Here is a 14,653-nt window from a genome sequence, read left to right as displayed (position 1 = left end):
CCAGATAACGCACTTAGTTTAAACTTACTTGAGTTCCCCAAGTGTCAGCCGCTGGCTAAATGGCCAACTACACACCTCTGCCTGACTGCCTTTCGATAGAGCAAGAGCTAAATTCTCGAGGGGAAAAAAAGGTTGAGTTAGGTTATTGGTTGAAGGACTTGATGAGCATGTTAATCTCTGCAATCCAATCAGGTCCTTGATTTCCCCCCCGGGGCAGCTTGTAGCGTAGTGGTTAAGGTACATGACTGGTACCTGTGAGATCAGTGGTTCGATCCCCGGTGTAGCCACAATAAGATCCGCACAGCCGTTGAGCCCTTGAGCAAGGCCCTTAACCCTGCATCGGTCCAGGGGAGGATTGTCTCCTGCTTAGTCTAAATCGACTGTAAGTATGTGTAATGTAATGGAACAATTTGTTTACCCACTGACAACACCCCTAGCTGGCTACTTTACTCACCTGGCTGGGCGCTGAAAGTATTTCAGGAGCCCCCTGCTAGGTTGTGCATTCCTGGCTCCACACCATGTCCTGCCTGAAGTACAGGCTTCCTTCCCCCCGGTGGGGTTTGGGATGATGAAGGACCCTTTTAGTCCCTGCTCTCATCTTTGGACTCATGAGCGCCTTCGTGTTCTCCACCCCGCTGTTCCACACTCCCATGGGATAGTTCAGCTATCTCGGAAGCCTGTGTAGGGATTAGAAGTACCACTGTGTCATAATCATGGGGATTACACCATGTTTACATCAACCCATAGCTTCTGCTTTTTCAGCTGCTTGGCCACATCAATCCCCCCCCCCCCCCACTCTCCGTCTCTCTCTCTCTTTCTCTCTCTCTATCTATCCCTTTCTGTTTCTTTCTCTCCCCCTCTCTCTCTCTATCTCTCCCTTTCTCTCTTTCTCCCCCCTCTCTATCTCTCTCTCCCTTTCTCTCTTTCTCCCCCCCCCCTCTCTCTCTCTCTCTCCCTTTCTCTCTCTCTCCCTGTTGTTTGGCCAACGTCCCTTGGGGTGATTCTCTGAGACTTACTGGTTCAGAGGGGAGATGGTATGGCAGCCTCATCTCTGGGCACCAGGGCATCCACCTGCCCTCTGTGTGTGTGTGAGTGTGTGTGTGTGCCTGGGGAGGGGGTGGGGGTCATTTGTTGGCTTCCCTCAGGGGAACAATACCGAGAAAAACTACCCGGTTACTGTTTTTCCACGGAATGAGGTCATTGTGGTTCCAGTGCAGCTCCCCCCACCCCCCTCCTGGGAACCAGGGCTACACTATTTTACAGCAATCAGAGGAAGCCACACCCCGATTTCAATTCCCCAAAATACAACCTATCTGCTCCACATGCATAACTTCAGCCAAATAAAACAATATATTCATTATTTTATTTATTGATGGATTGATTTATTTTTACTTATATGCAGGTAATTGTATAGCCTGGTGAGCCAAACAGACTTCCAGAATCTTTTTTTATTTTTTTTATCTGTAAAATATTAGCCTTGAAGCAGAATTCGGAGATATTCTAGAGTTTGCTTTCACTGCATGAAAATGACTCACCTGACCGATATAGACACACCTGTGTTAATGCACGGATAAGCCTGAAATCACAGTGCTGCTCGTAGATATACAGGCCTGCAGGTTCCCATTTGGCAAAGCATGAGGGGATTACATGGCTTTAACAGCTCTTTTACAGCATAATGGCTTTCAGTTCAATACTGCAGATAGACGCGCTGTCTTGGCAACCGAAATCAATTTCAGATAAGTGTGTTTATGGCTTCACTTTAGCTGTTGCCGGGTCTGTTTTATAGATAAACTGCTGCTTTTGGGAGTTAATCATTACCCCATCCCCAGAGCGAGTGTGCAGGGGAAGGGGAGCATGCCTACAGGGTGGTGTTGGTGCGTGTGGGAGTAGGGATCCTTCGGGTGACAGACTGCGCAGAGACGCAGAAATCTTGCAATATTGGACTGTATCCACTTCCTGTCCTGTGAAACCTCCGGTCATATGACAAGCGACCAGAAGAGGGATACGAGATACGAGTTTCCCGAACTTTGACAGGACTTGGGGAAAACCCCCCCCCCCCCCCAAAAAAAAAAACAGCTTAGGCTGCCATTTTAGCCTCTCTTTTTTTTTTTGCCGTTTTCAAACAAACACTCTGCCTTGCCTCTCTCTTTCTGAGCGGAACTGTTGGGGCACCATGGATTTCCTGTACGGTGTGAAGGTGAGTGTGTGTGCAGTGCTTGTCAACACAATGCTGGGAAACTCAGCAGCTTACTGCGGGAGGAGAGAGCAGCACGTGTAGTCCTGTGCTCCTCTTTACACAGTTTTTTTTCTCAAACTTTGAACTTTGTTATTCTTCAGTAAAAGCAAGTAAGCCAGTTGCGATACTTGATTTATTTTGAGCTCAGCTCATTTTCTGGGCTTCCCTTTTTCAAGAAATGGAAGCTTTCAGCACTTTCTGGAAGAATACTGATTCCACCATATGGCAAAGTCTGTATGTGTGAATATTGTTTGGTGCCCTCGAAGCAGAATGAAGACCTGAAGCAGAATCAGTCCTGATATGTGGTTGAGATCGCAGTGACCATACAGTTGCAGTTTTCTGTTTACCAATGATGTACAACTCACTTCACACATTGTGAGGATATTTGTATTATCGGGGCTACATACTGTAGACATTTTTTTTTTTTAATTTAAAAAAATAAACGTTTTTTCTGGCATGATCCAGTTTCACTTCCTGAAGGTTTCATGGGAGTGATATTCTGCTCTCATCTGGGACGGACACATCTGCAACATCGTATAACTTCTCTCCCGGCCGGTCTGCTCTGACCTGCTGTTTCAGCTGTGCTCTTCTGATGACAAAACAGCAGCAGGGTCATGGCCAGCCGATTCATTTGTTCTCGATGAGAAGAGCGAAAGCTATCAGTATCCTCCTGTAGACTGGAGAAAAGCAATTTATGTTCATTTATTTATTGTACGCATCGTGTTTATTTGACCGGGACTATGCACAGTAAACAGCATTTCCGCAGATGTGTCTGTGTCAAAGCACCAGAGTTGGCCAAAAAGTTTCCCTTGCAGTGCCTGAGCAGTTTCATTCATGCTAACTGGTGGTTTGCAAGCCTCTAGGCTAACACAAAACATTCTCACGATGTCGCAGGCATGTTGTGGCAATGTTACACTCACCTAGCACTTTATTAGGAACAACTGTACACCCACTTATTCACACAATTATCTCATCAGCCAATCATGTGGCAGCAGTGCAATGCAGAAAATACTGGTCAGGAGATACTGGTCAGGAGCTTCATTTAAATGTTCTCATCAACCATCAGAATGGGGAAAAAATGTTATCTCAGTGATTTCGACCGTGGCATGATTGTTGGTGCCTGATGGGCTGGTTTGAGTATTTCTGTAACTGCTGATCTCCTGGCATTTTCACGCACGGTCTGTAGACTTTGCAGAGAATGATGCAAAAAACAAAAAACATCAAAGTGAGCAGCATTTCTGTGGACAGAAACGTCTTGATAACGAGAGAGAGGTCAGTGGAGAAGGGCCAGAGTGGTCAAAGCTGACAGTAACACAAATACACACATTACAACAGTGGTATGCAGAAGAGCACACAACGCATCTCAGTGGGTAGGCTGTAGCAGCAGAAGATAATAAATACCTAATAAGTGCTCACTGAGTGTAACATTGACAGAAGATTCCAGTACCATCATGAGAATGTTTTTTGATAGCTGGGCCTGTCACCTGGTTGCCAGTGGACATGCTCCTGTTGCTAATATGTCCAGGGCTGCTGTCTGCTCACATTGTGTACACATTGGCGGAATTAGGCACTCGAGCTGCTTCCGTTGGTGGCTCCAGAAGTGTTGTATTGACTTGATTCACGACTCTGCGGAATCTAAACACAGCCTAAGCCTTTCCCATTGACTACAGTTCCATTTTACATCCATCTTAGAGGCTGCGCTATGAATACATTTCTGGGGTTAAACCTTGGATTTGATTCTCAGAGTTGATGTATTGTAGTCTTTTTAAGGGATTGTTTTTTTTTTTTGTTATTTCAATCTTGTAAAAAAAGTGTATTTTTTGGATTGGTCCATACAGTTGTTGTGTGTGACCTCTGTAACCTCAGGTAGAGACAAGATAATTATATAAGCCTTCAAATCTGAATGGGTGGAAGACATTGATTGCTTAATTGATTTACAGATTTTTTGGGTTTCTAAATATGTAATCAGCAGTGGCACACTGTAAACTGTGAGCCAAACAGCTTCGAAGTCTGGAATGTTTTCTGAAGCCTGTGTTATTTTATTTGCATTAATTTCCTTCCCTGGGATATTGAGTGGGGCTCTTATCTCCCCCCCTATTTGCCGCTCAAGTTTCCTGCGGAATGAAGACCTTCCCTTTAATTTCCTGTTTGTGTGTGTGCTGCATACGTGGGGATTTGCATGGCAGACGGTGGAGGGGTAATATCGTGGGCCGGTCTGTTGGCAGTCAAGGCGACCTCCAGGAAAGGCTGGAGATGTTCTTCCTGTATGACTCGTCATTCTCAAGTCTCCATTCTCTGGCCTGTCTGGTTATCTGTGTGTTTAGCTACTGCTCCTCGGCACCTGGTTAGATTGTGTGAAGTAAATCTTTAAAATTTCACGCTAAACCAATTAGCAATCAGAAGCTGGAAAAAACAACTTTATATTTTAACAACCGTATATGACACAGGCGGTAAGAGCAGTCGTCTGGCAGTCGGAGCGTTGGTTAACGGGCTGGTTGGTGCCTTGCATGGCAGCCAATCATTGGTGTGTGAGTGTGCATATGAATGGGTGAATGAGTGCTATACAAATGCAGATATTTACCCTCTAGCTGTAATCCCACGCAGCATCCTAAAACACCCTGCAGGACTGCCTAGTCTAAAGAAGGGGTGGGGTAAATATTGGGAAAATATTTGCAGCCGTGGCAAAAGACGGTGGGCTTGAGGGGGATCTGATGTAGCTTCAGTGTCACACATGAAATCCATCCTACACCTGAGATTAGTGCACAATGCTGGTCTGTCTGGGCAGTGTAATCAAAGCTGAATACTTTGTGGGATGCATTGAAGAAGAGCACACCAGAGTTTTTGTGTTTTTGGTGAGGTCCGTGAGGTCAGGTCTAGTTATGAAATTCACCTGCTGAGTTCAGCTATTTTCTGTGGGGAAGCTGACCTCAGCAGCTTCCCCTGTGTGTGTGTGTGTGTGTGTGTGTGTGAGTGAGAGAGAGAGAGAGAGAGAGAGAGAGAGAGAGGAAGAGAGAGAGGGAGAGAGAAACAGAGAGAGGGAGAGAGAGAGAGGAGAGAGATGAACGCTACATGTGCTGTGTGTAATTTGCAGCGGGTATAAGACCTCTGACCTTTGACATTCCTGCTGTTTTTCAGTGGTCAGCAAAAGAAGAAAAGTTCCTTGTTTCTGTATCGCGGTGGTTCCCAACTCTGTCCCTGTTCTACTGCCTTGTAGGTTTTCATTTCAACTCTTAATTTGGCTCTGTCTATTCTGCTAATTAGCTGCTTAACAAGATCTCTGGCTGAGGTGTGCTTTGTTAGGCTTGGAGTGAAAATCTATGTAACGGTAGATCTCCAGGAACATGTTTGGGAACCTCCGATGTATTAGGTTCCCTGCATGTATTTAGTCATAAAGTCGATGATGCATGTAATGTCAGTTGTGATATTAGGGGCCGGTTTGTCTGAGTTTGAAAATGAACTGTAACTTGAATCTCTGAGCGAAACATGGCAGCGTCTGAGACCTGTGGCATATGCTTCTGGCAGTGTCTGCTCTGCTGCATCTTGAGCTCACCTGCTGTCTGAACATGCGCTTTTATTTCTGCTGTGTCACGCTCCCCTGCTGTAGAATGACGGGTGACGGAAGTACATCTAGCAAGACATGAATTAATTTAGCCGACTTTTGTCAGCCGGAGCAGTTCAATATCTAAAGCGGTTAACTACCCTGAGCAGTTTACTGTCCATGTGCACGCAAAGGGGACAGGTCAAAGTCAAGGTCATTCTTTGCAGATAAAGATCAATATTTACAGGCAAAGAGCATTATGTGCAGGTAAATATCATCACTGTGTGCAGGTAATTGTATTGTGTGCAGGTATTGTGTGCAGGTAAATATTGTGTGCAGGTAATTGTATTGTGTGCAGGTAAAGATCATTGTGTGCAGGCAAAGAGCATTATGTGCAGGTAAATATCACTGTGTGCAGGTGATTGTATTGTGTGCGGGTAATTGTATTATGTGCAGGTGTTGTGTGCAGGTAAACACCAGTGTGTGCATGTGAAGGACTGAGATTCTACAGCTTCAGTGGAAACCCTGGCGGTGGGACACACACACAGGCTGTAGGCTGCACTGGAAGTGTCTCCGGACTCAGGCCCCGAGTCCTCAGGCCTCTTCCCCAGCCCTGACTGGTGGGCGGAGCCCTGAGGCTGGCTGCTGATGTAGGGGAGGGAGAGGGGAATTGTGGGAAATAAGCACACTACTGGAAGGGTAGTGGGGAGAAGAGGGGAGCCCAGGGGAGAATTCAGGGGGCAAAAGAGGGAGGGAGGGAGGGAGGGAGGGAGTGGTGTAATGCAAGGAAGTAAGAGAATCCGCTTAGGAGAAAGAGACAGAAGTGACCTTCGTCAATGGTAGGAGAACCGGATCTCTTTAAAAAACAGAAAAGGGGAGAGGCGCCTAAATGAAGAGGGAGGATTGGAGAACAGAGCCCTTTTTCGGCCGTGTCCTTTCATATAGCGTTACACTGAGTGCCGTCACTCCCTCCCCTGCACAACAGCAGGGCCCAGAGCAGCGTTTCCCCTCCCGGTGCTGCGTCTGAGGCGTCCGGTCTGTGTGAGCGTGGAAACCCGACACGCCCTCCTTCCGCGGGGATGGATGGGAACGGACACAGCGCGGCATTCTGCCCTTCACAAAGGGCACGTCGAAAGACGGGTTGTGAGAAAAAACAACAAGTACAGAACTCGGACAAACGGGAGACAAACGGCGCGTATGTGTGTGTTCTCATTCTCCCCGGAACAATGCGCAGCTTTGGCCGAAACTGGGCGATAAAGGAGGGAGAGAGAGGCCTGGGGGTGTGTAGTTGTGTGCGGTTATGTGCGTATTCGATATGCCCCAGTTGTGAAACCTCTGAACTTCCCAACGCCTGGGGCCCTTCAGTGGTCAGCTGAAAGAATAAAAAGTTACTTGATCACTCATTCTCTGAAAGATCTTAAAGGCAACGTTTGCTGTACTCAGTTTTAGCGTCTGTTTCTGATTGCCTCAGACAGTTTTTATGTGTGATATATTAGATACATACAGCAGTTACTAACCATTTTTAATGGGTGGTGTAGGGGGTTCGACGCGATTGTGGTTTGAAACAGAAAGTACAGTTCAAGCTAATGCAAAGTAGCTTGTGCAGCCAAATTTTGTTTTACAGTGGATATAAATATAAACACATTAATTTTATAGTGTTTACTCATAATTATAAACAAAAATGTGTTCGTATTTACTGCCAGGATTTGCATGACATCGTCAAGCTGCTCTGGAGTTACTTTGACTGTAGTTTCTTGTTTTAAACCACAAACCTGCCACTTCTCCTGTACTGGCTATTTTGAAGCCAGTGGATGGCACTTCTGTACATACATAATACACAATGCACACAGAAGCTATCAAAAAAACAAGCTAAAATTGAAAAATATTTTTAAATCTCAAGAATGTAGACAGTCCCTTTCAAGGAGAATAAGTTCCTAAATTAATGGAACACATTTGGATATATACACCACCAAGTGTCTATAAATCAGCCCCTGTAGTCACCATTTACTAAGAATAGACAAGTCGTTGATGCAAGTCAGTAGCAAATCTGGGTCAAATACATCATTGTTTTGGATTCAAATACTTTTCTACTCTCTATTGAGATTGTCTGGTGTGTTGGAAGCTATGAAATACTCTCAAAAAGTGCGAACCCCTCTTGGTTGGCTCGGTTGGACCAGGCAAGATCAACCGAGCACAGAGAAGTATTTGAATCCAAAACAATTACGTACACATTTGACCCAGGTCAGTTAGCAAAACAACGGCCGTTGTTATCATCAAATGATCTTTCAGTGAAGCTTGAGTGTCGTTCATTTTGCCATGAGGTCCGGCAAAAAGATCAACCTTTTATTCACACCGCTCACACAGACATGTGTGTGTTGTGTACATATACACAATATGTTGCTTTTATATGCAGACCTTTGCAGTGGTTCTCATTATGAATTGTCATAATGCAGACCTATTTAGAGTGCAGGATTGGCTCTGGGGTCTGTAACCATAGAAACACTGTTGGGAAAGAGGTCTCTCAGCAGGGGGTGTCTGCTGCTTCTGGTCAACAGGATGAGCGTTGACATTGTACACAGCTCGGGCACTGTCAATCGGACAGCTGTTAGTGAGAGAGAGAGAGAGAGAGAGAGAGAGAGAGAGAGAGAGAGAATGCTTAAGTCAATATTTACACTAGGAAAACCAAACGGTGGGTAAGATGCATCAATGCAGCTGGGATCTGTGCCTCGCAAACACTGCGGTCGATGGTGACAGCCAGACGCAGCGGAGCTATTTCACAGCAGCGAATTCCATTAGCATAGCAGGCAGGGAGACGGGGTAGACGCGACATGCGCCGAGACTGTGGCAACCGCTCATGAGGGGGGTGCAGGGAGCCCCCTGCTGGCGGTTTTGTATACCGTGTTGAAAAGCGGTGGCTCTGGAAGCTGGTTCGGGATGTGGGTATTTGTGCTGGTATAGCGGCGTATTGGATATAGGCACAGTGATGGGCACAAACAAGTTGTGTTAACATCAGGCAAATGGTATAGGGATCCGGGTGCTACCCCTCCAAAACAACTAGGCTCGCAGATAATTTGTGCCGACAACAGAACCTTTGTGTGTGTGTGTGTGTGTGTGTGTGTGTGTGTGTGTGGATGCTGCACCCTATTGTTATATTATGTTGTTTGTTGTTGTTGGTGGTTGTCGGTTGTTTGTTGTTGTTATTGGTTGTTGTCGATTGCCTGTTATGTTTCTGATGATGATTGGTCTGTGGCAGATTATGAATTTCCACGAGCGCAACGGACGAGTCGGTCGTTTAGCGAGGTGCGGCTCCTGGCATGTTCAGGGCCAGGGTGCAGAGCATGCATTTGTGGCTCTCTCCTGCTGTTTCATCTTAAAGCTGAACATTTACATCATGAGAGACAGACAGAGGGTGCTGCTTACACCTCTGTAGGTGGTGTTACTGATTTCTCTGTGACCGCTGTACTCCTTTTGCTTCCACCCTTCACTCCACTGTGCTCACATTCTGCACAGTTTGCACTAATAATAACAATAATAATAAAATAATAACAACCGATGATCGGCCCAAAACAAATATCATAACCGATCTCTGATCGTGTTGACGGGTTTGTGTGTGCTAAAAGGTTTTCCGTGTGCTAAAGGTCTTATTCAGGCTGAAGACGGATATCCAGATTCCCCCAGGAACACATATAGAAGTAACTGAGCACTCTCATTGATAACAGCGTCTCGGAAACCTTACCCATTGGAATGCCGCTTTCTATCGGTTAGCTTCCCGTGATTCGAAGGTCACCGGATGGTTGCTGCATGCAGCCTTACGACGGTAAATTGTAATAATATATTGTTAGATTCTCCTTTCGGCTGAGTTTCAGAAAATCGGTTCCCGCAAACATTTCACCTGGAGGGTGTCGCCCGCTGTAGCTAAGGTTTTGGGGTGGATCTGGCGCATGTTGTGCCGTACCTGGGGGACCGGGAGGGGCAGCGACAGCACCACCCTGGACAAACAGTGGCCGTCACCAGCCCCCACTCTGAGTTTACTGTGTGGGAAGATCAACGATGTTTGTTTGTGTCACACAACGTACATCACCTTGTGTGGCTGAGGCCAGGTAAGAGGTCAGAGGTCATGTGTGGTTTGGGTGTTATCAGGAACTCTCCAATTACTTTCCCCTAGGCCACTGTTTCTTAAACTATTGGTCGGGACCCAAAATGGGTAGTGGGAGTGTATGAGGTGGGTCCTGGAACACAGTAAATCAATAGTCCACTATGCTGGGCTTGTATGTGTATTTGACTGGGCCCTGAAAGGTACTATTACTACTACATTTTTCATTTGGTTCCCGATATTTTTATTTTATTTCTCTTTTATTTAACCAGGTGAGTCCCATTGAGATGGTTATCTCTTTTACAAGGGAGGCCTGGCCAAGGCAGGTGCAAGCAGAGATGACTACATAAAATTCAATACAATGCAAAAGCCCAACACAATTACACATTAATACAATCTCAAGTATATTTAAAGAGCTTTAAGAGCTAGTACCCTAGGCTGCTCATTTGCTCTTGTTCTACTGGTGAAACATAAAAAGGATAACAGCTGAAAATGTCAACGGAAAATGTAAACCTGCCAGTGTTTGCGGTAGTAGAGAAGGTTTTGGGGCGAGGAAACACGCTGGGCACTGTGGGAAAACTGAGACGTTAGTTTATTGATGGAAGTGGAGTTTTCTGAAGGGAGCAGCCTATTGCACCCAGCTCTCCTCAGCGGGCCAGTAATGAAATGATGATGATTGGCACATGTTCCGTGACGTCAGAGTAAAGGTCGAACCGAAGGTCGTAGAGTTTCCCGGGACGCGGGGCTACACAGGTTTGTAAAGCGGCACGTCGCCGAACCGCGGGAGGCCCTGCTGGGCGGGAGGCCCTGCTGGGCGGGAAGCCCTGTTGCGCGGGAGGCCCTGCTTTCACCCGTGCTGCGTGCCAAACGCCGGTATCTGCGCTGTCGTCTTTACTCGAAAGACGAGGGAAGGGCTCCTTCCAAAAACAAACAGCACTGCACCGGCTGTAGACACAAGAGCGGGTTCCCACCGTAGCGGGTAACCGCCCGCAGGAGACTGCAGTCTCCACCGTGGGACTCAATAAACGGCTGCCCGCTCCATTCTTACCTCAGCTCTCATCTGCTTTGATGATCGGCCAGTTTTACATAAAGTTTTGCAGCTACAAATACTGATTTAGGACTATGTATGCAGAATTAATTAATTAATTATTGGATCAGTAATAATCTCCACTCTTAATTTCATCAGTTTTGAAAGGACTGTAAAACAGGTTCCTGAGGTGCACTTCACGTGGGCTTTGGCGCTCTCTAGTGGTCACTGGTGGTAATTTGTTTCAGGGCATTGACACTGGTTTTCATGCTATCTGTTTGTTTGATGGTAATAGAACTGATATTCTGATAACTTAATTTGGAGCACTTCTCAAGTAAAGGAGTGGCAGGCTTTCTGTATCAACAGTATTACATGCAAGAGGTGTGCCTAAAAGTAGCAACAGATTGACAGGACTGAAAATAGTTCCCGCAGGGGGGAAAAAGTACAATGTCACTTTTCACCAACTACTTTTTGATTTTTGAAACTGCGCCCACTGCTGTCCTCAAAGGGGATATAAGCAAATATTCACATTCCTTCTTCAGTCTATCAGCCTCGGGGCGCCCTGCAACTCCTCTTCAGAAAATTCAGGCTTCAATGAAAAAGGTTTGACAATGTTGCCTAGACTCTTCTGTTTTGGTTCTGTTTGATGTCAGACATCATTGTAGCTTCAATTTCAATTTGTAGGGGACACCAGCTATGTTATTCATACACAAATTAACTGATTTATTCAGGCGAAAGTTGAAAAGCAGTGGCTATTGAACTTATTTGAACCAAAGTTATTGTTCTTGCTTTAAACCACAAACCCATCTGTGCACCAATACCAGCCATTGTTAAGCTGGCAGGTCAAGGTCAGTATAAAATATCCTTTTGGCATACAAAAACTACTTGAGCCAATAGAAAATGCACTATAGATGCATTATACTGAAATAATATCTTTTCAAAACTCCAGAAAGTTTACTATCCCATAAAGTGTTTTTCATTGTATCTGTTTGCATTGCCTTCTAAAAAAAACATATCAATTCAAAACATACTTTTTGTTGGCAAATTAACAACAGTACACGCATCTATTCAAGTTGGCTGGCAATGTGCCGTCAAACGTTCAGTGTTAAATCAACTCTTTACAGAATAGATATGAGGCCTAATGGATCTATACACTCAGTCAGAACTTTAATAAGTGCTTATGAGACTTATTGGTCTTCTGCTGTAGCCTATCCACTTAAGAGGTTTGACGCATTGTGTGTTCGGTGATGCTCTTCTGCGTACCACTGTTGTAATGTGTGGTTATTTGCGTTAATTTCACCTTCCTGTTGGTTTCGATCAGCCTGGCACTTCTCCACTGACCTTCCTCATTTACGCGGCGTCTTTGCCTGCAGAACTGCTGTTCACTGGGTGTGAACTACTGTTCCTTCTCTGCAAACTCAGCAGTATGCAGTATGCAGATCAGCAGTTTCTCAGATACTCTGGAACCAAGAGTCACTTTGATCACATTGTTTCCCCATTCTGACATTTGGTGTGAAAAACACCTGAACCTCTTGACCATGTCTGCATGCTTTTATGCATTTAGTTGCTGCCACATGATTGGGCGATTGAATGTTTGCATATTTATATATAAATATAAATATTTGCTCAAACTGGTGTAGAGGTCTACAGTACCTAATAAAGTGCTCAGTGCCTATATGCACTCAGAGCTGATTCTAGGCATAGGCAATTGCCAAGGGCCAAGGGCCTGGAGGGTCCCCTAAGTCTCGAAAACCAAAAGGGGGCCTCCAAAGAAAATTTAACCTAGGGCCTCCAATAGATAGAGCTGAATTAACACTGGAATTTTCGGGTGTCTCGGTGGCGCAGCCTGTAGAGCACTGACTGCATGCTCATTGCGAGCCGCGACGTCGGTGGTTCGAATCCGACTGTCAGACATTTGTCGCATGTCTTCCCCTCTCTCTCGCTCCCATTCTTCCTGTCTCTCTATACTATACTGTCCAATAAAGCTGAAAAAGGCCTAAAAAATATCTTATAACACTGGAATTTTCCCTCTGAAGTCTGTGTTCCCCTGCCTTACATATGCCCCCCCTCTCCTCCATTGTCCCCCCCAGCCGGAGCCCGCGGCGGCCCCTACCCCCCGCAGCGTGAGGCGAGAGGAGGACGAGGAGCGGGACCTGAACAAGGCCCTGGGGGTGGAGCGCTTCCAGCAGATCCTGCACCCCACCCCCCGGGGCCCGGCCGAGCAGCACCGCTCCTACAACGAGGAGGACTTTGAGTGTGAGCGCGCACGAGCGTGCATGAGTGTGAGCGCGCACGAGCGTGCATGAGTGTGAGCGTGCACGAGCGTGCATGAGTGTGAGAGTGCACGAGTGTGTGAGCGTGCACGAGGGTGCATGAGTGTGAGAGTGCACAAGGGTGCATGAGTGTGAGCGTGCACGAGCGTGCACGAGTGTGAGCGCGCACGAGCGTGCATGAGTGTGAGAGTGCACGAGGGTGCAGCTCATCTGCACATTTCCACTTGGTGATTGAGGTTTAATGGAATGAAACGTGAAAGGGAAAAGGTCTCTGTTGCACCTGGCCCAAAGACCTGAGGTGGAAATGTTGTAACACAGTGCAGTAAATTGGAGCAATGACACATTTGAATTCCCCTATAACTCCAGCATCTGCACAAAGACTGGGATTTGCATATGTTGAAACAGGGTGTCAATCTATACCAGCGCTACTGAACTCCCTGTCCTGCAGGTCGCAGTGTCTCAACTGTCCGATTTCACTAATTATTTTACCTGCTTGGTTCAGATAATAAGTGAAAACAGGTGGTGTAGCGCACGGTTGAAGCAAACGCCCGCAGACACTGCAGCCCGCAGGCCGTGGGGCTGAGTAGCGCTGACTGTTTTATCCACTGCCTACTGTCTCCAAATCTGGGTCAAATACATAATTATTTCAAACACTTTTCACTTTTCACGTTGGCACAGAAAAGTATGTGAATCCAAAAACACCCACGTATTCGACCCAGGTCTGACTGTCTCCGAGGGCAACGGCTGCTTTGACGTAGCCAAACTCAAACCCAAACTCCCAATTCCTTCGTCCAGACCACCGGCACTCCTCCCACCACATCCACCACCCCCTGTCCAAGCACCTGTCCCCCGACGGACGCAAGAAGAAGGGCGGCAAGAAGAAGAAGGGAACGGGCCGGAGGAGAGGCTCGGGGAGCAGCGGCGCCGCCACCATCGAGGAGGACGAGGAGGAGGACGATATCGAGGAAGAGTCGCACAGCCAGCACGAAGGGGAGGAGCACCCGACCACGCCCACGCCCGATACCGACACCGACACTCAGACTGGAGAGGTGCAGGTACGTTAGCCTAACACATTAGCACAATGTCACTGTCAGTCAGCTAACACATTAGCACGATGTCACTGTCAGTCAGCTAACATATTAGCACGATGTCACTGTCAGTCAGCTAACATATTAGCATGATGTCACTGTCAGTCAGCTAATATATTAGCACGATGTCACTGACAATGAGCTAACATATTAGCACAATGTCACTGTCAGTGAGCTAACATACTAACACAATGTCACTGTCAGTGAGCTAACATATTAGCATGATGTCACTGTCAATGAGCTAACATATTAGCACGATGTCACTGTCAGTGAGCTAACACATTAGCACGATGTCACTGTCAATGAGCTAACACATTAGCACATTGTCACAGTCAGTGCGCCCACACAATAGCACGATATCACAGTTAATGTGGCAACACATTAGCACAATGTCGCAA

The 14,653-nt window shown here is 46.5% G+C and overlaps 1 protein-coding gene across 2 annotated transcripts in view; it reads left to right on the top strand.

Moving 5' to 3' along the window:
- slc4a2a (solute carrier family 4 member 2a) overlaps window positions 1–14,653 on the top strand; it is a 53,500-nt gene that overhangs the window by 15,288 nt on the left and 23,559 nt on the right. The window contains exons 1-3 of one of the 2 annotated variants that reach the window (XM_061254019.1): window positions 2,107–2,197; window positions 12,985–13,150; window positions 13,963–14,222. In XM_061254019.1, the coding sequence (XP_061110003.1) occupies window positions 2,174–2,197; window positions 12,985–13,150; window positions 13,963–14,222 (450 nt within the window). In that variant the 5' untranslated portion in view covers window positions 2,107–2,173. Of the gene's footprint in view, window positions 1–2,106; window positions 2,198–12,984; window positions 13,151–13,962; window positions 14,223–14,653 lie in introns of those variants that run through there. The other variant, XM_061254018.1, reaches the window with a different exon arrangement.

Source organism: Conger conger, chromosome 9 (genome assembly GCF_963514075.1).
Source record: "Conger conger chromosome 9, fConCon1.1, whole genome shotgun sequence".
NCBI classification, from domain to species: domain Eukaryota; kingdom Metazoa; phylum Chordata; class Actinopteri; order Anguilliformes; family Congridae; genus Conger; species Conger conger.
The sequence above is the reverse complement of the archived record's forward strand: the minus strand, read 5'-3'. Positions and strand labels throughout refer to the sequence as shown.